The sequence below is a fragment of the Fistularia commersonii genome, chromosome 9 (assembly GCF_037954325.1).
Source record: "Fistularia commersonii isolate RoL2024-O1a breed Wild chromosome 9, RoL_Fcom_v1.0, whole genome shotgun sequence".
Classification (NCBI taxonomy): domain Eukaryota; kingdom Metazoa; phylum Chordata; class Actinopteri; order Syngnathiformes; family Fistulariidae; genus Fistularia; species Fistularia commersonii.
In genome coordinates this window covers 18,325,606-18,351,314 of record NC_141292.1, presented here as the reverse complement: position 1 = coordinate 18,351,314, position 25,709 = coordinate 18,325,606, and the positions used below count along the sequence as shown (strand labels likewise).

Below are 25,709 nucleotides of genomic sequence, written 5' to 3'. Positions count from 1 at the left end.
GCTTCCGGTTCCCACTGTGAAAAGGCTGTCCCCGGAAGTAGCCTCCCCACCGGCTCCTTTGACAGATGCGCCCCGTTTCCCCGGTGTCCCCCCTCCCGCACCGGACAGATGTGTAACGACAGAAGTCGGTTCCCGGTTTCTGGCTGACCGGTGCCCCCCCCCCTACTCCGCTCCTCACCGTCTTGTTAGCTTGTACGACGATGCTTGCAGCCCATTCATTGTACCTAGCCGTTAGCTGCTAGCCGCTAACTCCGCACCTGAGTCCCGGTAAACCCCATCTTCCCGTCCCGGTCCGGTCCGGCCACTACGTCACCACGGACGATGGAGTACGAGCGGCGGGCAGAGGCAGCGGCGGAGCGGATGCAGAGCTACCGGAGGGACGAGTCCGGCTGGAGGGTCTGCAAGAAGTCGGTAAGGCGGAGGTGGGGGTGGAGGGAGAACCGGGAACACGCCGTTCCCCGGGGAACCCCCTCACGCGGGGCCACGGGATCATGTGACGTGGCACAAGTCCGGACGTGATTGCCATAAATCCAATCGATTATCGGGTATTTATTGGGTATAACCGCGTTTACCGTAACTGCTATAAAATAAAACACCACATCGAAAGAGGGGATGGACGAATTTACCGTAACGCTTGTAATACACATGATGGTTTGGAGGGAACTGGATTTACCGTAACTCCTGTAAATCTCGAGTCGAATTGAGAAACTTGACTTTACCATAACTCTTGTAATACACCCGGTAAAATACAGTTACTCTAGAAATACATTGTGTAAAATGGCCTCTTCCATAAGTTGGTGGCGGTGTGGGGCAGGAGGTAGAGCAGTCATCTTCGGAAACGGAACATTCCGGGTTTGGTTCCCAGCTCCTCCTAGTGTGTCGAAGTGTTGCTGAGCAAGACACTGAACCCCTAACTGCTCCCCTGGCGCTGATGGATGGCAGCCTACTGCTCATGGTTCTTCCATGATGGGTTAATTGCAGAGAACGAATATCCCCATGAGGTATTAATTAAAGTATAAGTTATTATATTTTTAGAAGTTACTGTTGTAGAGTATTTACTGTAACTGTGGCAATATATCAGGGTAAAATGAACTCTTCCACAGGTATAGAATATTTACCTAACTTGTAAAAGTGGGTTGTACCAACTAGCAGGTGGATAATGTCATGGCGGATGCTTGTCGTCTCCAGGGGGACGTGGTTGTGTCCTGGCGTCCATCTTCAGAGTTTCCTGGGAACGTGTGAGGAACCGCTGCTGTCTTCTGCTTGCAGTCGCACACACACACACAGATCCCTCAACCAAGAAACACACACTCACACATACGGACACCTAGACTCACTATTCCAGACTGAGACACACTCACACTGATACACACACACACACACACACACTGATACAGACACATACTAAGACAGACATGCACACACACATATTCAGGCTCACACTCATACTTAGACACAGTGTGTATATGTACAGTATTTGTGTGTGTACGTCAGGGTCTCACGTGCTAACCCGTGTGTGTGTGTGTGTGTGTGTGTGTGTGTGTGTTTGTCTCAAACATACTAAGACACACTTATACAGACCCTCATGCACATACACACACCTTCAAACATGTACTAACATGTACTAAGACATATACACACACACTTTGACATGCAAACACCCACTGAAACTCATGCACTTATATACACACACACACACACAAACGGCAGAGATTACCGACCTCTGACAGGGCCGGACCAGGTTGTGTGTGTTTGTGCGGTTCTTGTCCATGTGTGGTCGTCCTTGGTGAGCCCCCGTCCTTTGAGGCCCCGCCCCCTGACTGTGGTTCCGCCCCCTCAGGTACCGTGGTGAGGGCGTGGTGACTGGCAGCCCAGCACGGGTGTGGGAGTGTTTGAGCCCAGTGCCCGACGGCCTAAGGGTCCGGTGGGACAACAACGTCAGGAAGTTCCAGCTGCTGGAGCAGATCACCCAGGTGAGACCGCCTATGCCTCTCCACTGCCACTGGGGGAGGGGCAGAAAACCTCTTCAGTAGGAAGGTTTTTTTTGGGGCCGTCCCAATCGGGTTCTCTCCGTGACATAAACCCTTAAATGAGAACTCTGGCTGGAGAACGTAGACCACGGTCAGTTCTCTATGCAGCAGCTTATGTTTGCCGCACTGAACCATCACCTGAGCAGAAGGTAGCTGCTGAGCAACTTCAGGGGAGCAGCGAGGGGTTCATTGTCTTGCTCAACAACAGGCTTTGGGAGGCCGGGAATCCGACCAGGAATGTTTGGTCCCAAGGACAACCGTTCCGACCCCAGAGCCAAACCAACCCATCTTTTTCTTTTTCCCCTCTCTTTTTTATATTTATGTATTTTCGTTTTTTTTTTTTGTTTGTTTTAGTTAATCTTTAAAACTTTTTTTATTTCTTCTTCCTTTCCTTTTGGGTTTTCCCTTCAGGGGTTGCGCATCAACCTTCTCCATCTAACCCTATTCTCTGTATCCTCCTCTGTCATACCAACAACATCATATCCTCTCTCACTACGCCCATAAATCTTCTTTTTGGTCTTCCTCGAGACCTCCTCCCTGTCAGCTCCAATTGCAGCATCCATCTACCAATATGAACAAACCATCTCAGTCTGGCTTCTCTGACCTTCTCTCCAAAACATCTAACATGTGCTGTTTCCTCTGATAGACTCATTCCTGATCCTATCCATCTTCATCACTCCCGAAGAGAACCTCAACATCTTCATCTCTGCAACCTCTAGCTCTGCCTCGACAAAGTGGTGGAAGCTGAAAAGGGAGGAGTGTTGTATGGTTTTCAAGAGGGAGTTGACAAAGGCTCTGGGTGGTCAGGAACAGCTTCCAGATGATTGGACTACAAAAGCTAATGTTATCAGGGTGACAGGTAGGGGAGTACTTGGTGTATCATCTGGAAGGAAAGTAGATAAGGAGACTTGGTGGTGGAATGAGGAAGTGAATAGAGTTTATACAGAGAAAACGGTTAGCAAAGAAGAAGTGGGATACTGAAAGGACTGAACAGCCAGGAGTACAGGGAGATACAACATAAGGTAAAGATTGAGGTAGCAAAGGCAAAACAAAGGGCGTACGATGACTTGTATGCTCGGTTGGATAGTAAGGAGGGTGAGAATGATCTATACAGGTTGGCGAAACAGAGAGATAAAGATGGACAGGATGTACAACAGGTCCGGGTGATTAAGGACAGAGAGGGAAATGTATTGACAGATGCTAGAAGAGTGATGGGAAGATGGAAAGAGTACTTTGAAGAGCTGATGAATGTGGAAAATGAAAGAGAGGCAAGGGTAGAAGAGGGGACTATTGTAGACCACAAAGTAGCACAAATTAGTAAAAGTGAAGTGAGGAAGGCATTGAAGAGGATGAAGAGTGGAAAAGCAGTTGGTCCTGATGATATACCTGTGGAGGTGTGGAAGTGTCTAGGAGAGGCAGCGGTAGATTTACTGACTAGATTATTCAACAGGATCTTAGAGAGTGAGAAGATGCCTGAAGAATCGAGACAAAGTGTGATGGTGCCTACTTTCAAGAATAAAGGGGATGTGCAGAATTGTGGCGACTATAGAGGAATAAAGTTGATGAGCCATACAATGAAGTTATGGGAAAGAGTAGTGGAAACTAGACTGAGAGCAGAAGTCAGCATTTGTGAACAGCAGTATGGCTTCATGCCTAGGAAGAGTACTACAAATGCAGTATTTGCGTTGAGAATGCTAATAGAAAAGTACAGAGAAGGCCAGAGGGAGCTGCATTGTGTTTTTGTAGACCTAGAAAAAGCATATGACAGGGTGCCAAGAGAGGAGCTCTGGTGTTGTATGAGGAAGTCTGGAGTGGCAGAAAAGTATGTTAGACTGGTGCAGGACATGTATGCTAGCTGTGAGACACTGGTACGGTGTGCTGTAGGGGTAACAGAGAAGTTCAAGGTGGAGGTGGGACTCCATCTGGGATCAGCTCTGAGCCCCTTCTTGTTCACAATGGTGATGGACAAGCTGACAGATGAGGTTAGACAGGAATCCCCATGGACCATGATGTTTGCGGATGACATTGTGATCTGTAGTGAGAGCAGACAACAGGTGGAGGAAAATCTAGAGAGGTGGAGGTATGCTATGGAAAGGAGAGGAATGAAAGTTAGTCTCAGCAAGACAGAATATATGCGTGTGATTGAGGGGAACTCAGGTGGAACGGTGAGGCTACAGGGTGTGGAGCAAGGATTTCAGGTACTTAGGGTCAACAGTCCAGAGCAACGGAGACTGTGGAAAAGAGGTGAAGAGACGGGTCCAAGCAGGTTGGAATGGGTGGAGAAAAGTGTCAGGGGTACTATGTGATAGAGGACTTTCAGCCAGAATAAAAGGAAAGGTGTACAAGACAGTGGTGAGACCAGCGATGATGTATGGACTAGAAACTGTTACAATGACCAAAAGACAGCAGGCAGAACTAGAGGTTGCAGAGATGAAGATGTTGAGGTTCTCTTTGGGAGTGACCAGGATGGAGAGGATCAGGAATGAGTCCATCAGAGGAACAGCACATGTTAGATGTTTTGCAGAGAAGGTAAGAGAAGCCAGACTGAGATGGTTGGTCATGTACAGAGGAGGGATAGGGAATATATTGGTAGACGGATGCTGGAATTGGAGCTGCCAGGCAAGAGGTCTCGAGGAAGGCCAAAGAGAAGATTTATGGACGTAGTGAGAGAGGATATGAAGGTAGTTGGTGTGAGAGAGGAGGATACAGAGAATAGGGTTAGATGGAGAAAGTTGACTCGCGGTGGCGACCCCTGACAGGAAAAGCCGAAAAAAGAAGAAGAAGAAGAAGAAGAAGACGACTCTCAGTCCCATACTCTTGTCTATCCTCTTCTTTCTCTGCTTCCTAACCCACTTTCCTCCTCTCCTTCTTTGACCTACAGGAGCCCAGTTTCCATTGGTACCCTGTAGGTCATCGGTACCAGTCATCAGGGAGACACTAGCCCGTTTCGCCCGGACGCTGCACTTAAAATTTTTTAATTATTTTAATTTTTATTTCTCTGCATGTTCTCTTGCCTGTGTTCTCGAGGGTGTCCGTTCTCCTCCCACAGCCCACCGATGACTCGGTAGCGGTGGATAGTTGGACGATTGACAGCTGTCCTGTCAGATCAACCCCCGCTCCTCAGTGACATCTGGTATGCGCCACCCCCTAGTGTCAGCTGATTGGCTCCTCCCCCTCTGTGAATGGGGTTAGGCTCCACCCCCTCAGTGAGAGCTGGCAGGCTCCGCCCTGAGTGACAGATGATTGGCTCCAAATCCCCAGGGACAACTAATAAGCCACGCCCCCTAACTTACAACTAATAGAGCCACAGCCCCCTCAGTGACAGGCTCAGGTGTACTCTGCCCCCTCTTGGCCTTGTGTGTTTAGGTGTGTGTGTTTGTGTGTGTGTGTTTGTGCGCAAATGCACCCCAGGACGTGTCAGTGTGCAGGACGGTGACCCCGTCTGCAGCCATGGGCATCATCTCACCACGGGACTTCGTGGACGTCATCCTGGTGCAGAGACATGAGGACGGAGCCGTGTCCTCCAATGGTGGGTCTGTGTGTGTGTGTGTGTGTGTGTAGACATGTTATTTCAGAAGTCACCAGTTGTTCAATTGATATAGATTATTGATTAGTGTGTGTCACAGATTAACAGATAGAGAACTGTGTGTGTGTGTATCTGCAGCCACCAACGTGCTCCATCCCTCCTGCCCCCCCCAGCCTGGATATGTGAGGGGTTTCAACCACCCGTGTGGCTGCATCTGCATCCCAGTGGCTGGGTGAGACACACACACACACACACACACACACACAGACACCAGACACATGCTTCCTTCTCACAGGAGAAGTGGAGTCTCCATGTTCTCTTGGTCAGTCCTAACTGTCCAAACTCATGGAGGTTCCCTGGAGACCCTTGGTCATGAATGGTAACTCGCAGGTTAGGGGTTTCTCCATGTTATCTGGGTTCCTCCAACCCTCAGAACCCGTTCTCCTGTCCTCCTGTCCAGGGACCCCAACCGCACCCAGGTGGTGAGCTTCTTCCAGACAGACCTGGGCGGCCTTCTGCCTCGATCGGTGGTGGACTCCTTCTTTCCGTCCAGCATGAGCGACTTCTACGTCAACCTGTCTAAGGCGGTGAGGTCCCTGAAGGACCTCTGACCGGAGGAGATACCTTCCCTCTGGAACTGGCAACCCGGGCCAACCCAACCTCCTCCCTGACTCACGTGCACACCTTCACGTGCACGGCCCCATGCATGTCTTATGTGGATCTCGGTTTGACCTTTGACCCCAGGGTCGGCCAGCCTGGACCTGAAGCCGGAGTAATCTCATTACCGAGTACTCCTGAGTACCCGGGATATCCGGTGTACTCGTATTTTAAGGGAAGCGAGAAGTTTCCAGTCAACCTTCTCACCTCAGTTACTCCAAGAGCGTGGTTAAAGTACCCAGTACTCCTACTTGTACTTGTACTTGGTTACACTTTCCCTCTCTGTGGTTTTGTCTGTCTAGGGCACAGTGGTAACGGTGTACTAACGTTGTAATAACACGGTATTAACATTGTAATTACATGGTAATAATGTTGTAATAACACCCAACCGCACATCGTAGACTAGGCAAATAAAGGAACCGAAGCCCTTTCATCTTTAACCAGTGATGTCATATGTCACTCTCCAGCCTGACTGGACAATGCCTTCACTGTTGGTCCAAATTAGCCTTTGATACAATAACCTTCCATTGGGTGGAGGTGCTCCAGTCAAAGGCCTTTGAATAACCTTGGAACCCCCCCATTGGTCGCTGTGGCTATGCCCTCGTGTCTCATTGGTTGGAACGTGGGACCCGCGAAACGACACAAGGTGATTTCTACTTCGTGTATTGGCAGCAGTCGCTTCCTGTTTCTGCATGGTGACGTTCTTCTGCCTTTGGATGGGACTACGAGGAGGAGAGCGATGAAGATCAACCTCAGTGAGCTATAAAAATATGAAATTTAAAAATAGTATCAAGTCAAAAATACTAGAAATGTTTTTAAATAAAAATTAATTTACTGATATTTAAATCGTTAAAATGTTCAATCAAAAAAATAATCTAAAAATGTAATAAAATTAGGAATAAATCTATTAGATAATAGAAATTAATTTTGCTGAATTAGGTTTGAATAAAAAGTAAATAATTGAATGTAAGAAAGCAACGGATTAAATTGAATATATTTTGAAAATCATTCATTTAAGAGATCAAAGGCTGTCACATTGATTGACTGACAGCTCGACTGTCCAATGTTGAAACAGACGAGCTACGTTCAGGAACCTGAGGTTCGAGAAGATGAAAGACCGTCTAATGACCCCATCCTTTGATATCTTGCTTGATATGGAGGACAAGAACGACCCGGCGTGGACATCAAAGACTTTATTCCTTTCATCTCCAGAGGGTCGGGGCACAGGAAGTTCTAAGGTGTGCCTTCAGAATAAGAGCGTGTCACTCGGGGTTTCCTGGAGGCCGTCGGATCACCATGGCAACGGGTCCCTCAGGCAAAGCTTTGATCAGGTTCCAGGCCTCGAAGCGGCTCCAACCCTGAAGGTTTGAGTCCTGCACCTGGAGGACCTCGTCCCCCCGTTGGAGACCCAACGCAGCTGCAGCCCCACCTGCGACACACACACACACACACACACACACACACACACAGAGGTTCCATCAGGGTTTTTTCAAAGTTCCTCGAAGGGTCTTTCAAAGGTCTGTTAAGGGTTCTCGCCCAGGATGTGGGAAGGTCTCAGGTCTCCACTGAGAGGCCCAGCGCTCTTTGAGGGTTCTTTAATGATTCTCCAAGGTCAAGTTAAGGCTTCTTCCCAGCAGATGTGGAGCCTCCAGGTAGGAACTGATCAGTGCTCAATGATGATCGATGAATGACATCAGCACCCACCTGTGGAGACCCAGCCAATGAGGAGAGGCCGATCTCCATGGGCGGAGCCTCTTCCTCCCTCCAAGCTGAAGCCCACGCCTGAAGGTCCTTTGACCAAAACGACTGAAAGGAGACCCTCCTGCTGGGCTGGGAATGGACACACACATTGTGGAGTTGTGAGGTCAGAGATAATAGAGGCCTGTTTTTTTTCATCATAGGTACACTTGAAACTATGACAGACAGAATGTGTAAAAAATTTTTTTAAAGAATTTAGTTTCCACCGCCGTGCTTCACAGTAGGTATGGTGTTACATGGATGCAACCCAGCATTCTTTCTCCTCCAAACAAGTTGAGTTTTTACCAAAAAGTTCTATCTGGTGTCTAAAGTTCAGGTCTGGTGTCCTTTGACCGCCCGTTGGTCTTGGCCATAGTGGAGTTTGGAGTGTGACTGTTTGAGGTTGTGGACAGGTGTCTTTTATTCTAATAACCAGTTCAAACAGGTGTTATAAACACAGGTAACATCTGGAGGGCTAAGGCGCCTTTTACAAAAGAAGTAACAGGTCTTTGAGAGCCGGAAAAATCTTGCTTGTTTGTAGGTGACCAAATACTTGCTTTCCACCATAATTTGCAAATAAATTCATTAAAAATCAGATAATGTGATTTTCTGGATTTTTTTTTTCATATTCTGTCTCATAGTTGAAGCATCCCTATGATAAAAATTACAGGCCTCTATCATTTTTTTGTAAGTGGGACAACTGGCACAATTGGTTGCTGACAAAATACTTTTTTACCCCACTGTACACTGACATACTTACATTTACAGACACAGAAACACACACTCAGTCAAACACATACACACACACATACATTCACTTGTGTGTGTGTGTCCCCTCCCGTGCCCTCCCCTCCTGAGGAGGATGACAGCGGTCCTGAGGGGACGAGGCCCGCGAAGGGTGGAGGTGGCATCACTGTGGGGAACCTGGAGCAGAGAGCAACCGTTGACAGACAGAATCTCGTCTCCCTTCTGGAGAGTTCCCTCCCGGGACACCAGACCCCCAGGGAACACCCTGTGGACCTGGGGACACACACATTTAAGGTGGAATCACATGTTAGGCGACTGACATGTAAAGGCTCATATTGTCCCGAGATTTAATGTGGATTTACTTTTAAAGGTGGACTGATATTTCAGGGGACTCACAAGGTGGAAGAGAGTTCAAGATGCCTGAGATTTAAGGTGGAATGAGATTTAAGGGCAATGGCATTTAAGATGGATTGAGGTTCAAGTTGTCAGAGGGTTAAGTTGGACTGAGGTCAAATGTGACTGAGGTTTAAGGTGGATTCATGTTTAGGGTGACTAATGTTCGCAGCGTGTTTACTCAAATATAAGTTGGAATGAACTTCAAGCTGTCTAGGATTTAAAGTGGACTGATGTTAAGTGGAATGATGTCAAAAGTGGACTGAGGCTTATGACTGCTGTTTAAGGGGGATGAAGTTGACATAGAATTAAGGCAGACAGAAATTGGACTGAAATTTAGGGTGGGACTGATGTTTAAGGGGACTGAGATTTAAGATGGAATGAAACTGACTTAGAGATTTAAGGTGGAATGTGGTAAGAAGGTGTCCTCAGATTTAGGGTGGACTGATGTTAAAGGTGTACTGAGTTTTAAGGTGGACTGAGGTTTAAGTTGGCTGAAATTTAGGGTGGACTGATGTTTAAGGTGGGTTGAAATTTAAGGTGGACAGAAATGTAAGGTGGGCTAAGGTTTAAAGAGGACTGAAATTTAAGGCGGACTGAAATTTAAGGTGGACTGAAATTTAAGGTGGAGTGAGGTTAGTGGTGTCCTCAGATTTAAGGTGGACTGATGTTAAAGGGGTACTGAGATTTAAGGTGGACTAAGGTTAACTTGACTGAAATTTAAGGTGGACATAAATTTAAGGTGGACTGAGGTTTAAAGAGGACTGAAATATAAGGCGGACTGAAATTTAAGGTGGAGTGAGGTTAATGGTGTCCTCAGATTTAAGGTGGACTGATGTTAAAGGGGTACTGAGATTTAAGGTGGACTAAGGTTAACCTGACTGAAATTTAAGGTGGACTGAGATGTCAGGTGGACTGAGGTTTAAGCTGGGCTGAAATTTAAGGTGGACATAAATTTAAGGAGGACTGAGGTTTAAAGAGGACTGAAATATAAGGCGGACTGAAATATAAGGCGGACTGAAATTTAAGGTGGACTGAAATTTAAGGTGGAGCGAGGTTAATGGTGTCCTCAGATTTAAGGTGGACTGATGTTAAAGGGGTACTGAGATTTAAGGTGGACTAAGGTTAACTTGACTGAAATTTAAGGTGGACAGAAATTTAAGGTGGACTGAAATTTAATGCAGTCTCAGGATTAAGGTGGACTGAGTTAATATGGACCTGCCGGTTTCTGTCATTTTGATCCCTCCACTGATGGAATGGCATGCGGACTCACGGTCAGAACTTTGTTCTCCAGGTCAGAACCCCCGGCGAGGCTGAAGCCCAGACCAGCTCCAGGGTCTTTGTGAAGAACCAGCAGGTGGATGTCTAGCAGGTTCTGCAGGAGAACAGCAGGGTTTAGGGGTTCCCGTTGGACTGTAAGGAACATCGGGAGGTTCTCAAGGTGTTTACAGAAAAAATACAGAGGTGATCAGAAACACGGTGAACCAGAAGACGTCACGGATCGTCATCATCTTCATCATCCTCCTCCTCAGACCTGCCTTGCCCTCCATCACCCTTGAGGTGTCTGTGTGAAGAGGAGGATGAAGATGATGGGGATGATGAAGATGAGGATGACCTCCCAGTCCTGCTTCATGCCAGTGGGGGGAAACAAGAAACACTTTCAGATTAAACCCCTGTGATATTCAAGGGCCAATAATCGATAATCAATATCTGATCAATGACACCTGCCAACCTCAGGGTCAGAGATCCCCAACTTGACTGACAAACAGGAGGAGAAAACATATGGATCCCTGGAAACACACTAGATGATACAAAACACACACACACAATCTTACACACGCACATACACACACATCAGATGCTATAACACACACCCAAACACACACATACACATTCACTCTAAGACTCTAACTAAATGTTGAAACACACACACTAGATGCAACAACATACGTAAAATACACACACGTGCCGAAGCACACAATCTGGACCACACACACATAGTTGAACACAATCTCTAACAGACACACCAAATGCTCCATCACACACAAGGATATGGGTTTATGCAATCATACACACACACACACACACTCACACACACACACATACTGTAACATGCACTTAAAACACACACCAGATGTGACAACACAAACACACACAGATGAAGTCTGGAAGTAATTAGTGACCCTCATCACACGACAAGCCCTTCCATCCGTGAAGGCGGTCGCCGCGGTAACAGACACTGTGGCGACACACCGCCTCACTTCCTGTTGGGTGAAGGAGGTTCCACGTTCTGCAGCTGTTCTCCAATTCGACAGCTCAACAGGCCGGGGGAATGGCTACATGGTTACAGTGTAGTAACAGTGTAATAATAGTGTAGTAAGGTGTGTTTTGTCAATGTGACTGTGTAAGTCAGGGGTGTCAAACATACGGCCCGCAAAGGGGTTCGACCAAGCCCGCAGGATAATTTGAAAGTGAAAAAATGCATAAAAGACAAGGATTTATTTTTTTAAATTAAATGCAATTCAAGAATTTTCCGCTAGGGGGCGCACTATTTTGGTCAGAGTAGAAGACAATCCGCATCTCTGAGACGGACCAATCAGCAGACGTTATCAATGCGCCACCTGCTGCTTGTTATGACATTGATTCCACCCTGTTCTCTACCTCCCTGCTACTCCTTCATTAGCCAAAATGTCGTTATCAAAACAGAGAAAAGTAGATCAAGAGTGTAGAATTTCAAAGGAAAATGGACTACGTCCTATTTAATGTTAGTCAACAGCTTCACTACAAACTAGTATGGCGGAATTCTACTGTTCATGCAACTCCATACATTTCAGTATGTACTCTATGTGTTTGCATGTTTCATGGATGAAGTTTACACATTTACAGGACAGGTAAATACTCTCATCCTTACACATTTCATAGCACTCTCTTTAGTTTGTAAGGTGTAGGGATTCAATTTAGATTTTATATGCACATGTGGAAGTGGTTTAAAAATCCCTTTCTTTATAAGTCTCATTTAATCTTAAAGTGCATTTCTATATTTTTCAATACCAATTACTTGTTAAAGTTTTGTGTCTTTGTACGATCAGTGGGATCGCATGATCACATGATTGCAATGTAAACATGTGAATGATAGAAGTAAACTGCACTTTTGTCTGAGGAAATATGAGGTGTTTCATGAAATGTTTAGTAAAAGGATTGTTCATTAAATTCCAAGATTTTCCTTATGTCCTTGTACTTCTTTACACCAAAACAGAGGAAAGACATGATATTTTGGTTATTTATTGCTGAGTATGCTATTATTTTAATGGTCCAGCCCACTTGACATCTACCTGGGCCGAATGTCGCCCGTCATGAGAAATGAGTTTGACACCCCTGGTGTAAGTACTAATAGTGTAAAAAAGTGTGAGATAATATTGTAATAACTGTGAGTAAACTGTGTAATTAATGTAGTACCGTGTAATACCTTTGTAGAAACAGTGAATAAATTTGTAATAACAGCAACAATTGTTAACAATGGTGTAATAACAGTGTAATAACCGTGTTGTCCCTTGGGCTCATCACCGCCAACCCTGCATGTGGACCAAAAGAACAAGTGCGTGGACCCAAGCAGTTGAGACGAGTTTTCTCCTCAAGGTGACCGGATGGGGTGGATGGAGTGAAAAGCTCAGCCCAGCCATCGGGGAGGGGCTCTGAGTAGGGTCATTGCTCCTCTACGTGGAGACAAGTCAGATGAGGTGCCACCTGGTTAGGATGCCTCCTAAACATCTCCCTGGTAAGATGTTCAGGGCATGTCCAACCAGAGGGAGCCCCCGCAAAGACCAGGACACGCTGGAGGGACTATGTGGGAATGCCTGGGGATCCCCCAGAAGAGCTGGACCAGGTGTCTTTGGAGTGGAAGGTCTGGCTGCTGCCCCCAAGACCCCATCCGGGATAAGAGGTGGACAATGGGTAGATGGATGGATGGATGGATGGATGGATGGACAACTGTGCAACTATCCTTAACAATTGTAATAACTGTGTAATAATAGTGTAATAACAGTGTAATAACTGTGTAATTACACTGTACATTTGTTACATGTGTCCTTTTCATTTGCTTTGATCTTTCAGGTGCCACCAGGTAGAAGAAGAAGACGCAGAAGAAGAAGATACATCTGGTTGTTCTCAGTACCTGAGGACTTTCCTGTTTGAGCGCGCTGACAGCCTGCCTCATCCTGTCCACTTCTTGTGGCGGGACAGCAGCCAGGATGGCCTGGGCCTCCGCCCCCTCCGCACCCCCCTCTCTCAGGCCGGCCAGGCTGCGGGGGAGGAGACAGGAAGGGATGTCATCAGCGACGCATGCGAGACTGGAAGCAGCATGGTTTCCACCAGTAACCAATATTCTGTCATATCCGCGACGACGGATGACCCACCTGACACAGAAGCTTCCCCCTGGGGTTTCGGCGCCGGGGGAGACCTCCTGGGGGGGTGGCAGGTCAGGAGGGGTGGGGTCGCTGTGGCAACCGGACAGGGAGCACATCATTGCCTGAGACACCTGGAGCAAAACAGGTCACAGAAGATGAAGGTCCATGTCAGAAACCAGGTCTTTACCAGAAGGAACCAGGAGAACATCTTGGTCCTTCGCACTCCTTCAGAGCTGAGGAACTGGTTACTAGGTTACCTGGTTGCTGAAGTTCAGGACGGCCAGCAAAGCCTGGTCCTCCAGGGTTCTCCAGGACCCTGGATCTGAGGTTGGTTCTGAACCTGGGGCCGGTCTAGGTACCTCCTCTGCAGGAATGTCCTCTCCGGCCAGCCGGGTTCCAGATGGACCATTAGACCCAACAGAGCTTCTTCTCGCTGGTGTCTCGGGTTCTTCTAGGGGCTGAGCCTCATTTTGAGCCAGAGGTGGACCGACCTGATGGAGCTGGAGGTCCTGGTCATGCTGGACCTCCTGGTGTGGACTGACCTGGTGGGGCTGCAGGTCCTGGTCCTGCTGGACCTTCAGGGGTGGAGGCCTCCTGGACTCCACCAGGGGCAGAGAGGTGCTGGGGGCTGCCGGTCTGCGCCCGTCCCCCTTCTCTGGACCTTCTGGACTGGAGAAGATCTCAAAAGAGTTTATCTTCTGCTTGATGGAGATGTTGGTGGAGGAGGAGGCTGAGCGGGCCAGAGGCCTCCAGGTCTTCTTCTGCTCCTGCTGAATCCTCCTCAGGCTCTGGCGGAACCAGGTGGGCTTAGGAGCCACAGCAGGGCCCTGCTTAGAACCCGTGGGCCCACCTCCACTAGCAGGGTTTATCTGAGGAACCGGAGGAACACGGGAGCACTCGGGATCCGGGACCTTCTGGTCCTGGTCCTTGTCCCGGTCCTGGTCGAGACTCATGGTGGGGTGTGGGCTGCAGGAAGAATCTGACAGGAGATCCGAGGGGTTCACAGGGGTCTGCCTCCTCAGACAGGGCCTCCTCCACAACAGAACACCTGAAAACGGGGACAACATGGAGGAACCAGCTCAAACCCACTTCCTGCTCCGCAACACAGGCAGCCAATCAGAGACAGCGATGAGGACATACACACAAACACACATGACCACCCTAGAGCCACACAGACTCACACATGATCCATACAGACACACACATAAAACTTGCAGACTCTCACACATACACACACACACACACAGAGAAACAGGAAATGGACTCCTGCTGTTCAAACACACTCCCTGTGTGTCTAAGGTAATCGATGTGTGTGTGTGTGTGTGTGCAAGCGCACAACTGTGTCCCAAGGTGTGTCCTACCTGAGTCCTCACAGCTGGACGAGGTCGGGTCGTCTGCGCACCGTGTCGCTTCACCGCCTTCCTGGATGAACAACAGGAAGTAGATTCAATAAGCAGCCACGGCTGCACGGCGCGCTCACAGAGACGCACAACGTGACGCACAACAGGTCGACTACTGAACACAACACCGACACGACGTTCAAACGACGTGTAAACCACGACAACACACCATAGATATGACGTGGACACAAACCAGATACAATGTGGACACAACATTAACACAATTCAGATACAACGTGAGCATAACTTATGAACAACATGAAACAGCATGAAATCAGCACAACATTCAAACAAAGTGAACACAACACAGACACAACATGAAAATATCAGCACATCTTTGATACAAAATGAACGTAATGTGCGAGCAATATGAACACAACATAGACACAATATTAACACAATGTAGATACAACACAAACAACTGGACATTATGCGGAAGTAACGTGAATACAACATAACCTGTGTGAACACAACGTATGAACAAAGTGAACACAACAGGAACACAAGTCCAAGAAACTGATCATGATATGAACACACACAGAATTCAGCACTGAAGCAGGATGCACTGATTGTGCTTTCAAACAGGAAGTTGTGGTGTGTTTGTGAGTTTGCATGTGTGTGTGTCGTGCAAACGTAATTCAACTGCAGTGCAAATGAAGGGCTTCTGTTTCCTTCTCAATTTGGCAGGAAAAGCTGATTTTCAAAATAAAGCACACGCTTCCTGAGGCAAAGCGACTAAAAGCTAAACGCTAACAGATACTAAGGAGCCAAGGAGAACCCTGAGAGCACAGGCGTGGAACCCAAGCAGAACAGGCAGCAGCACCTATGTTCCTGAAGAGGAACCTTGGGATCTTAGACAGGACCTTGTGGATCCTGCTGAAGATCTACGGGGATTAGCATGCTACTGTTAGTAGCTGAGCACAGAGAGCAAAAACCTAGATGCTAACAGTTAGCAGGTAATGGCTAATAGATAAAGGTTAGCAGGTATTGGCTTATAGGTAACATAAGATAGTTGGCAGCTAATGGCTGGTAGTAAAAAATGAGCTGATACTATCCATGGGTAACATATAATGGTGAGCAGATAATGGATAGTACCTAAAGGTTAGCAGACAATCACCGACAGAACACATCTGGCTGCTCGTGGTTATAATCCACTGGCTTGAAGCACAAGCACTAAGAACCCATTAGCCCATAGCCCATTAGCCAATACCTTAGCAGGTATTGGCTACCTTAGCAGGTATTGGCTAACGGGTTACAGATAATGGGTAGAAGCTAATGGCTAGTAGCTAAAAGGTTAGAAATTGTTTGCTAATAGTTAAGAGATAATGGTTAGTAGATAATGGCTGGTAGCATGCGATTAACAGCAAAAGTACAAGCAGCTAACAGCTTGTAGTTAAATGTTAACAGATGTTAGATAAAATGTAATAGGTAATGTTAGGCAGCTAATGGAATTTCGCTAAAGGTTACTAGCTAATGGCTAACAGGTAACAAGTAATGTTTAGGAGCTAATACCTAGTAGCGAACGGTTAGCAGCTGCTGGCTAGCAGGTGACTGATGATTGTCAGCAGATAATTGCTGGTGGCAAGCAGTTAACTGCAAAAGTGCAGCTGGTTAAAAGCTAACAGCTAGTAGCTAAAGGTTACCCTCTTCTCCTTTGGGCTGCTCCCTCCAGGCTTCTCCACAGTTAATCCACCTCCTCCATCTAACCCTCTCCTCTGCATCTTCTTCTGTCAGAGTCACTGCAGTCAAGGATCTCCTTCAGATTACATCGCCTAAACAAGATATGACTCCCTCTCCATTTTTCCTCTGTCAGTACCATGATAGTACAACCTAAGACCTGCTTCTAACCTTGCTACCTTTCCACCTGGTCTCCTGGACCCACAGTATCTCCATGTTCCTTTTCTGCATCATGTCAACCAAATCTTTTCTTGTCATCATCCCAACAGTAAAAGTCCCGCCCTCTCAGTCCCAGACTCTTGCCTTTCCTCTTGTCCATCTGCTTCTAAATACGCCTTCATTCTCTCCTTCCATCCACAGTTGGCCAATTTCCGCAAGTACCCGTTAGGTTACTGGCACCGATGACGTCATCGGTAACCCGGGCATTCATTTATCCTGTATGAAGTTTGTGTGTTCGACAACCATATATGGTTTTGGCAAAAGTTTGACACAAGATGCCCTTCCTGACGCAACTCTCTGCATCTGTCCAGGCTTGGGAGTGGCTCAGAGTTAATGGCTAGCCATTGACAGCAAAAGTGGCGAGCATATGATGGCAAGTAGTAAAAGGTTATTACCAGTGGCATATAGGTAAGAGGAAATAGGTAGTAGCTCTGGACTTACATGAAACAGATAATGTAACAGCTAATGGCTGGTAGCTAGCCAATAACAGCAAAAGTGCTTGCAAATAACGCCTAATAGCTAGGGGTTTGCAGCTATTGGCTTCTAGGCTACATATAATGGCTCATAGTTCTAGGCTAATATGAAACAGATAATGGTTAGTAGCGAATGGCTGGCAGCTAGCCGATAAAAGTAAAAGTGTTCACAGATAACAGCTAGTGGCTAAAAGTTAGCAGCTATTGACTTCTTGGTAACAGGTAAAGGCTAGTAGCTCTGGGCTGACATGAAGCACATAATAGTTGGCAGCTAATGGCTGGTAGCTAGCTGATAACAGCAAAAGTGCTTGTAGATAACGGCTAGTAACGAGAGGTTAGCAGCTATTGGCTTCTAGGTAACAGATAACAGTTAGCAGCTAATGACCATTAGCTGTGGGCTAAAAGGCAACAGATAATGGTTGCGGCTGATGGCTGGTAGTTAAAGACTAGCAGTTGTCAGCTAACAGGAAACAGATAGTAGAGAAAATGAGAAGCCAACAGTAGCTGATCAGAGGCGGGACATGGGAGGAAAGCGTTATCCGACTGGTCCGCAGAGACGCCGTACCCCCTTCGTACCTGGCAGTTGGGTGAGGCGGGGTCCGCGTCCCTGTCCCTCACAGGGGATCCTCTGCTGGAACCGCTGGAGCCCCCATTATAGCCCTCCTCACTGGGGACACCCTCCGGCCAGCGGTACCAGCGAGGAACCACTGACACCCTGGAGGACTGCAAAAACACAACAGGAGTGACCTCCTCCCCCTCAGATGAACTTCAACATTTTTTCTTTAATATTGAAATCTGCAGGGGGGGGGGCGCGTTTGGGTTACCATGGCAACCCTGAGGTGACGATCCCGGGCCTGCTGAGCACAGCAGGGAGGGGCGGGGCAGTTGTAGGGAACATTGTAGTCGTCGTCGGGGTAAACAGGAACGGAGAGCCTGTTTTCGGACCAAGATTCTGTTGGCGCCTGTGGACCGCACGCACACAAACACACACACGCACACACACACACTGGAGATGTGTAATGTTGGAGTCTTTGTGTGTGTGTGTGTGTGTGTGGTGGTGTGATCACCTTGGGCGTGTCCAGGCTGTGTACACGGGAGGGCGGGTGGTGGTGTGTGTTGCTGAGGTTGTGCAGGGTGAGGAAGTGGGCGTGGCCCGGGCGGCCCATGACCCTCGGGCCCGGCAGCGCCGCCACCTTGCTGCCCACACACTCATACCGCCTCAGGGGGTCCAGCCTGTGCCCTGACGCACACACACACACACACACACACACACACAGTAAGAGCATCAGTTACCATGGTGACATGACACAGTACACACAGTACTACCCTGGCAGCAGAGCCATGACCCTCACAGAGTCTACGGTAGCTAATCTGGACCGTCTGTTACCATGGCAATGCCTCACTGTTACAGCCACATCATCAGTTACTATCCACAACATTGGCTACCATGGCAACACATCTTCCCTATCAGTCTCCACGCCAGCATATCCCCCACAAGGTCTGCAGCATAAGTTGTCCATGGCAACACAATACTGTTAGATCCACAGCATCAGTTTCTATGGTAACGTGTAAACGCATGGACCACAGCATCTGTTAGCATGGTGACATTTCCCCCAATCAGTCATCATGCCAGTAGGCCCCTCACTGGGTTACAGCATCAGTTACTATGGTAATGTGTTCCTGGCTTGGCTCACAGCATGTGTCACCCAAGCAACACATTCCCTCTAGATCCACACTATCAGTTACTTTGGTAACATGACTCTGGCATGGTCCATAGCATCAGTTACCATGGAAATACATTCCTGTTAGAGCCACAGCATCAGCTGCTATGACAACGCATCCCTTTTATATCCAGAGCATCAGCGACCATAGTGACATGTCGCCGTTCAGTTGTCATGCCAGCACACACCTCACTGAGTTTACAGAATCAGTTACTATGGAAGCATATCCCTGGCTGGGTCTACAGTATAAATTACCATGGCAACACATCCCTGTTAGATCCATAGTATCTGTTATCCCTGGCATGGTGCCCACTATTAGTTACCACAGTAACGTCCCTTTTTATGGTCCCCGTCATCGGTTACTATGGTATCATGTCCCTTGCATGGCCCACAGCATCATTTGCTATGGCTGCATGAACCTTGCAAGATCCATACCATCAGTTAGTATGGGGACTCATCCCCATTACATAGATAGCATCAATTGCTATAGCACGTTGCTGGCAGGCTCCCTTGCATTGGTTACCCTGGCAATCAACTCCACCCTCTGAGCCCCTACCTGGCGACTCTGTGCGGTGAAGAGGACGCTCGCCGACGAAGCTCCACTGGCTCCTGTCCCTCTTCAGCTTGCTGTTTCCAACAGCTCGGCTGATGGCCTCCTTCAGCTGCTGCTCTGAGACCTGTGAGCCCAGAGGTCAAGTGACTGAGGCCATCCCCCAACGCCACAGTTGCAGGTCGGAGTGTTAGCATGTTAACATTTACTATGTAACTCTGTGTCAGCATGTTAAGTTTTCACTATATAACTGTGTTACAGTCAGTATTTTAACTGTACAGGTGTGCTTGCATGTTGGTATATCCCACTGTCTTATTGTGTTGGCATCTTAATAAGTAACTGTGTTGATGTGTTAGCATGCTAGCATCTTACTACATTACTATTTGTAGCATTTTAACATTTAATTTTCAGTTATTTTCATTCATCTTACTATTTAACTGTTTATGTCTTTTAGCATGGTAGCATCTTACACTATTACTGTGTTTGTTTGTTAGTAACCTGATAAGTTAATGCATTAGCATGTTAGCATTTCACTAGGTAGCTCTATATGTGTGTCAGCGTGTTAAGTTCTAACCATGTAACCATAATACAGTCAGGATGTTAACTGTATTGTGTGCTCACAGGTTAGCATCTAACTGCGTTACCGTGTTAGTATGTTAGCGTCTTATGACACTACTATCAGTAGCATCTTAACATTTCCTTTCCATAAATTTTCATTCATTTTTCTATTTAACAGTTAATGTATGTTTCCATGTTAATGCAGCCTCAGGGCAGCACGGGCCGGTGTCTCCCTGAGCCGGTCCCACGCCCGAATAAATGGAGAGGGCTGCGTCAGGAATGGCATCCATGTAAAATTTTTGTTAGAACCAAACATAAGTATCAAACATAATAATCTAATACCGGATCAGTCGAGGCCTGGGTTAACAACAATCGCCATTGGTGCCAATAACCTGCAGGGTACCAGTAAAAATTGGGCTACTGTTGGTCGAAGAAGGAGAGTTGGAAGGGGTGTTCGGAAGCAGAAAGAGAAGAGGAAAAGCAAGAGTCTGGGACTGAGAGTAGGAACTTTGAAGAGTGGGACTATGACCAGAAAAGGTAAGAGTTGGTCGCCACGATGTAGAGAATGTGGATATACCGAGTGTCAAGGAGACCAGGTGGAAAGGTAACATAGGGTAACCTATTAGAGCGGAGGTAGGAGCTGACAGGCAGAAGGTCTCGGGGAAGACCAAAGAGAAGATTTATGGACGTAGTGAGAGAGGATATGAAGGTAGTTGGTGTGAGAGAGGAGGATACCAAGAATAGGGTTAGATGGAGAAGGTTGATTGAGGGAAAAGCCGAATGGAGAAGAAGAAGAAGATATATGTTTGTAAGGTAGCATCTTACTATGATTCTGTGTTAGTATGTTGGCATTCTGATAAGTGAATGTCTTGATATTTTAGCATGCTAGTATTTTAATACGCACCTGTCTTAGTTTGCCAGCAGGTTAACATCTTAATATTCCGTTTTTATTTATTTCCGTTCATCTTACTATGCAACAGTGTAAGTATTTTAGCATGATTGCCTCTTACAATGTACCTGTCTTAGTGAGTTTGAATGTTAGCATGTCACTCGACTGTAACATGACCGTGTTAACGTGTTAGCAGCTTAATGTTATCTTACTATATCACCATGTTAGTGAACTAGTGTATTAGCATCTTGCTATGAAACTGTCTTAGTGTGTCAGCTTATTAGCATATTGATATTTCCTTTTCAGTTATTTTCATTGATCTAACTATGTAATTGTATTTTAGTGTTAACGTCTTACAATTTCACTGAATTAATGAGTTGGCTTGTTAGCGTCTTAATATGTGACAGTCTGAGAGTGTCGGTATACTATCATCTTAGGACATAACCGTGTGAATGAGTTAGAATGTTAGCATTTTACTATATGACTGTGCTCGTATATTAGCATATTTGCACCTAACTATGTGACTATGTAACTGGTTTATCATGTTAGCATGACAGTATGTTGTTATATGTTATATAGTGTGTCAGCATGTTAGCATCTTACTACATTATACATTTTATATTTACTACATATTAGCGTGTTAGCTCATCACCATGTTGCTCTGTCAATGAATTAATATATTAACATCTTACTCTGTATCAGCATCTTACTATGCACCTATTAGTGTGTTATAATGTTAGCATCTCACAATGCCGCTGTATTAGTGTGATAGCATGTTGAGATCTATCAATTTTAGTTTATTTGCATGTTAGCATCACACTATGTAACTGTGGTAGTATGTTAGCATGTTTTCCAAAGGAGAGAGATCCGAGCTAGGCTCAGGTGCACTTCCATCTTGCAAGCATGTTAGCACATTAGCAAGCTAGCATGTCAGTGACACCAGGGTGGGGGCCAGACCTTGGGATCGGGGTGTCGGCTGACGATGATGTGAACGGGACCAGGAGGACACTGGCTCAGGACGGCGTAGACGTCATTTAGCGTCATGTTGTAGACCACCGTGTCGTTGATCTCCACAATCTCATCTCCACACCTGGCATACACACAGAAGATGTTCCTCTACAGCACCATCCGGAGGAACCTCTTAAAGGTCCGCCCGGAGGTCCTGTGTGGTCTCACCGTAGCCTGCCGTCCATTTGGGCTACAGAGCCAGGAGACAGGGTGTGGATGAAGATCCCAGGAGATCCGTCAGCAGAGGGAATGCAGCAGAGCCCGATGCCCAGGCCCACTCCTAACTCTGGTCAGACACACACACACACACAAACACACACACAGACGTGTGATGACCTAACTCTTGGGACGTCCTCTGCAGGGGAAACTTGCTCACCTTTGAGGAGAACCATCTCTATCATGACCCGGTCCTGGGGCCGGGCAGGGGCTGGGTACCCGTAGTCCCCCAGGTCTGGTTGGGGGGCGCTGATGGCGGCGGAGCTGAGGGAGCGGGACCTACAGAGGGGGGGGGGCGTGGGCGTGAAACCTGGTGTGGAACCCCCACGCAAGATGGTCCGGACCACCAGTGTCAGGAGACCCTTTCGGATTTGCTGCAGACAGGTAGAACGGAGGGGGTCAACAATGTGTTTCTAATGAAGCAGCGGGGTACAAGTTCTAATGGACCAGCAGGGACTGGGTTGCAGTGGACCCACAAAGAATGGATTCTAAAAGAGCCTGCAGAGTAGCGGTGCTAAAGGTCCCACATGAAAGGTGTTCTAAAGGATCAGCAGGGAACAGGCTCTAAACCGGGGTTGTCAAACGTACGGCCCGCGGGCTGGAACCCGCCTGCAAGGAAGTTCGATCAGGCCCGCAGAATAATTTGAAAGTGAAAAAATGTATAAAAGACATTGATTTAATTTTTTTTATTAAATGGAATTCAAAAATTATCCGCTCGGGGCGCACTGTTTTGGTCAGAGTAGAAGACAAGCCGCATCGCTGAGACCGACCAAACAGCAGCTTGTTTGTTACGACGTTGTTTCTACCCTGTTCTCTACCACCCCGCTACAGCCCCATGAGCCAAAATGTCATTATCAAAACCGAAAAAGTGTAGAATTTAAAAAAAAAAAAAATGGACTATTTATTTACCAATTTATTTACAGAGACCAACTGAAAACCTTTGCGCTTGGTGTGTTTGGAACAAGTTTTGGTATTTAAGGAATATAATATTCGGCGCCACCACGAGACTCATTACAATGAAAAATATGACAGCTTCCAAGGACAACTGATTTAGACAGCCAATTGAAACCGAGAGTAGAGTCATTTATTGTATTTTCAATTGCAATTGATAATAGCGCTGATATCACAGACGTGGCTCAATAGCCATATTTATTCGTGGAGTTGATGAGACACTGACTGTTACTGAAGATTTTCTTGACCTATGATAACCTATAAACTATGAGGTGCCTATGATGGACACCACAATGGCCGAGGACATTTTCAGCTGTGTCGTTGCATACATGTGAATGATAAAAGTTAATTGTACGTTTGCCTAAGGAAATATGAGGTGTTTCATGAAATGTTTTGTAAAAGGATTGTTCATTAAGTTTCGAGATTTTCCTAATGTTCTTGTACTTCTTCACACCAAAAGAAAGGAAAGACATGATATTTTGGTTATTTAAAAGCTGCGTGCGCTATCATTTTAATGGTACGGCCCATTTGACATCTACCTCGGCCATATGTAGCCCGCAAAACTTCCAAATGAGTTTGACACCCCTGCTCTGAAGGAACCGCAGGGTAAAGGTGTGGAAGGTCCTGCAAGGTAGTGGTGCTTTAAGGATCCACAAGGAAGGGTTTCTGAATGACCCACAGGGAACTGGTTCTAATGGACCAGCAGGGAAGGGATTCTAAAGGATCTGCAGGGATCAGGGTCATAGAGGACCCGTAGAGCACAGCTTCTAAAGGATCCGCAGGGTATGGGCTATAAAGGACCTAAAGGGAACGGGTTCTATAGGTCCCACGGGGAAGTGGTTTGAAACCCACAGGATGCAGGTTTCCCAGCAGGTCCTTTGGAACCTGTTCTCTGCAGGTCTTTCAGAACAATGGTTTTTGCTTCTTGCGCATTGAGTTTCATAGCAGTCCCCCTAGGTTCTCACAAAGGTTGGGTTCTGCCTCTGCGTTGGCTGCTTTTCCTTTGGGTTCCTGGTTCCAAATCCTTCTCTGATCCCATGACTCTTGATCTCACGTCAGGATCCCTCAATTCAGGTTTGTGGTTCTGAGGGTTTGCCTCTGGTCGTCCTGTTTCCTGTCTCCTGGTTCGTTTGGGGCGAGGGGTTCCATTCTTTGGGTCCAGTTCTGGGTTGGATTCCAGGTCCAGTTTGGCTTCTTGAAGCACCACATTGGTTTCGATTGGGTTCCTCTGGGTTCCTGTGACAGGAATCCACAGTCCCCCCTCATCCCCCACCCCCCATATTGCCATGGCAACCTCACCTTGAACTTGTGCAGGGCCTGGCTGTGGCTTAGGCCATGCAGAGACTCCCCGTTTAGCTCCAGGATCTCGTCTCCTATAGACAACCAGCAGAACCACAACCACGGATCAGCTCAGCGGGACACCCTGCTGGCTGCACCTGGAACTGCAGATGCCGAAAATACTACTACTATTATTCCTGCTCCTACCACTACAACTACAAATAATAATAATTATTATGGTAAAAATAGTAACAATGATGATGATAATGATGTAATAATAATAATATGACTAATAATGATAATGATTATGTTAATAATGCTAATAATAATAACGCTGATGACAATAATAATGATGCTGACGATGATGATGATGATGATAATATAAACAAAAATTAAAAAAACGATGCTCCTGATGAAGATGAAGCCCTCGGACCTTCCTGTAGTCTCCCGTCGGCAGCAGCTGCCCCCCCAGGGAAGATGGTCTTGACGTAGATTCCCATTGGACCGTAAATGCTGTCGCCGCCACCCACAATGCTGAAGCCCAGACCCTGGAGGCAGAGTCGCAGGGAACACGTGAAGGCTAAAGAAAAGTCACGCGAAGCTCACGTGATGGTCACGGGAAGGTCAGGTTAGGAGCCGCACCTTCCCGTGTCCCTTCATGAGGACAATGTTGCAGATGAGGAAGGCCTGGGTGCTACTGCAGGAGCGCAGGAGGTGGGCGGAGCTTAGTGAGCGTGATGGACGCTGCACTGCCTGTATAAACACACACACACACACACACACAACGAACAGAGGTAAGTGCTCCGGCCCCAGGAAAACGGGGCCCCCTGGTGGATCCAGGACCTGCGTGGTGTTGGTCCACTCCAGCTGCTGGGAGAGGGACTTCCTGTTGCCATAGAAACCCCCACTGGAGGGGGGGTGGCCTGCAAACAGGTCGGGTGTCTTCAGGATGATGCTGTCCAAGTCCCCGATCCAGTACGGGTGCACACCTGCACACACAAATACACACGTGTACATAAACACTCAAGAATACAGGTACACATACACATATACAAACATACACACACACACACACATGACATACTTGCATATAAATGATCAGTACATATATAGTATGATATAATATATGTGTATACAACTGTTCTGCACATACATGTAAATGTTCAGTCTACATATAAGTGTTCAGTATATATGTATGTGATGTATGCATATTTATAAATGTTGTGCGGATATATATTAAATCTAAAAATGGTCTCGTTTTGTATTGAAATGTTTT

The 25,709-nt window shown here is 46.9% G+C and overlaps 2 protein-coding genes across 3 annotated transcripts in view; one reads left to right on the top strand and one right to left on the bottom strand.

Moving 5' to 3' along the window:
* The first annotated feature begins 36 nt into the window (after positions 1-36).
* stard5 (StAR related lipid transfer domain containing 5) lies at positions 37-6,653 on the top strand. The gene is made up of 6 exons (XM_086152961.1): positions 37-411; positions 1,189-1,238; positions 1,841-1,973; positions 5,442-5,559; positions 5,695-5,788; positions 6,017-6,653. Exons 1-6 carry the CDS (start codon positions 322-324, stop codon positions 6,165-6,167), a joined length of 636 nt encoding a protein of 211 aa, XP_086009087.1. The 5' UTR covers positions 37-321; the 3' UTR covers positions 6,168-6,653.
* Positions 6,654-7,391: 738 nt separating this feature from the next.
* il16 (interleukin 16) overlaps positions 7,392-25,709 on the bottom strand; it is a 31,669-nt gene continuing 13,351 nt past the window's right edge. For both annotated transcript variants that reach the window (XM_086152959.1, XM_086152960.1), the window contains 19 exons: positions 25,277-25,422; positions 25,076-25,186; positions 24,867-24,981; positions 24,455-24,528; positions 22,365-22,578; positions 22,157-22,274; positions 21,938-22,070; positions 19,540-19,660; positions 18,330-18,502; positions 18,087-18,224; positions 17,839-17,985; positions 14,855-14,915; positions 13,751-14,541; positions 13,503-13,624; positions 13,262-13,388; positions 10,364-10,465; positions 8,763-8,970; positions 7,918-8,043; positions 7,392-7,642 (listed from right to left, as the gene is read on the bottom strand). In XM_086152959.1, the coding sequence (XP_086009085.1) occupies positions 7,476-7,642; positions 7,918-8,043; positions 8,763-8,970; positions 10,364-10,465; positions 13,262-13,388; positions 13,503-13,624; positions 13,751-14,541; positions 14,855-14,915; positions 17,839-17,985; positions 18,087-18,224; positions 18,330-18,502; positions 19,540-19,660; positions 21,938-22,070; positions 22,157-22,274; positions 22,365-22,578; positions 24,455-24,528; positions 24,867-24,981; positions 25,076-25,186; positions 25,277-25,422 (3,194 nt within the window). In that variant the 3' untranslated portion in view covers positions 7,392-7,475. The remainder of the gene's footprint in view (positions 7,643-7,917; positions 8,044-8,762; positions 8,971-10,363; positions 10,466-13,261; positions 13,389-13,502; positions 13,625-13,750; positions 14,542-14,854; positions 14,916-17,838; positions 17,986-18,086; positions 18,225-18,329; positions 18,503-19,539; positions 19,661-21,937; positions 22,071-22,156; positions 22,275-22,364; positions 22,579-24,454; positions 24,529-24,866; positions 24,982-25,075; positions 25,187-25,276; positions 25,423-25,709) is intronic.

What these genes read in the sequence shown, in the direction of transcription:
- stard5 (XM_086152961.1), top strand. Translation starts at nt 322, where the DNA reads ATGGAGTACGAGCGGCGGGCAGAGGCAGCGGCGGAGCGGATGCAGAGC. An exon ending in TGCTGGAGCAGATCACCCAG is followed by an intron (nt 1,974 to 5,441) that starts GTGAGACCGCCT and finishes AATGCACCCCAG; the next exon opens with GACGTGTCAGTGTGCAGGAC. An exon ending in ATCTGCATCCCAGTGGCTGG is followed by an intron (nt 5,789 to 6,016) that starts GTGAGACACACA and finishes CCTCCTGTCCAG; the next exon opens with GGACCCCAACCGCACCCAGG.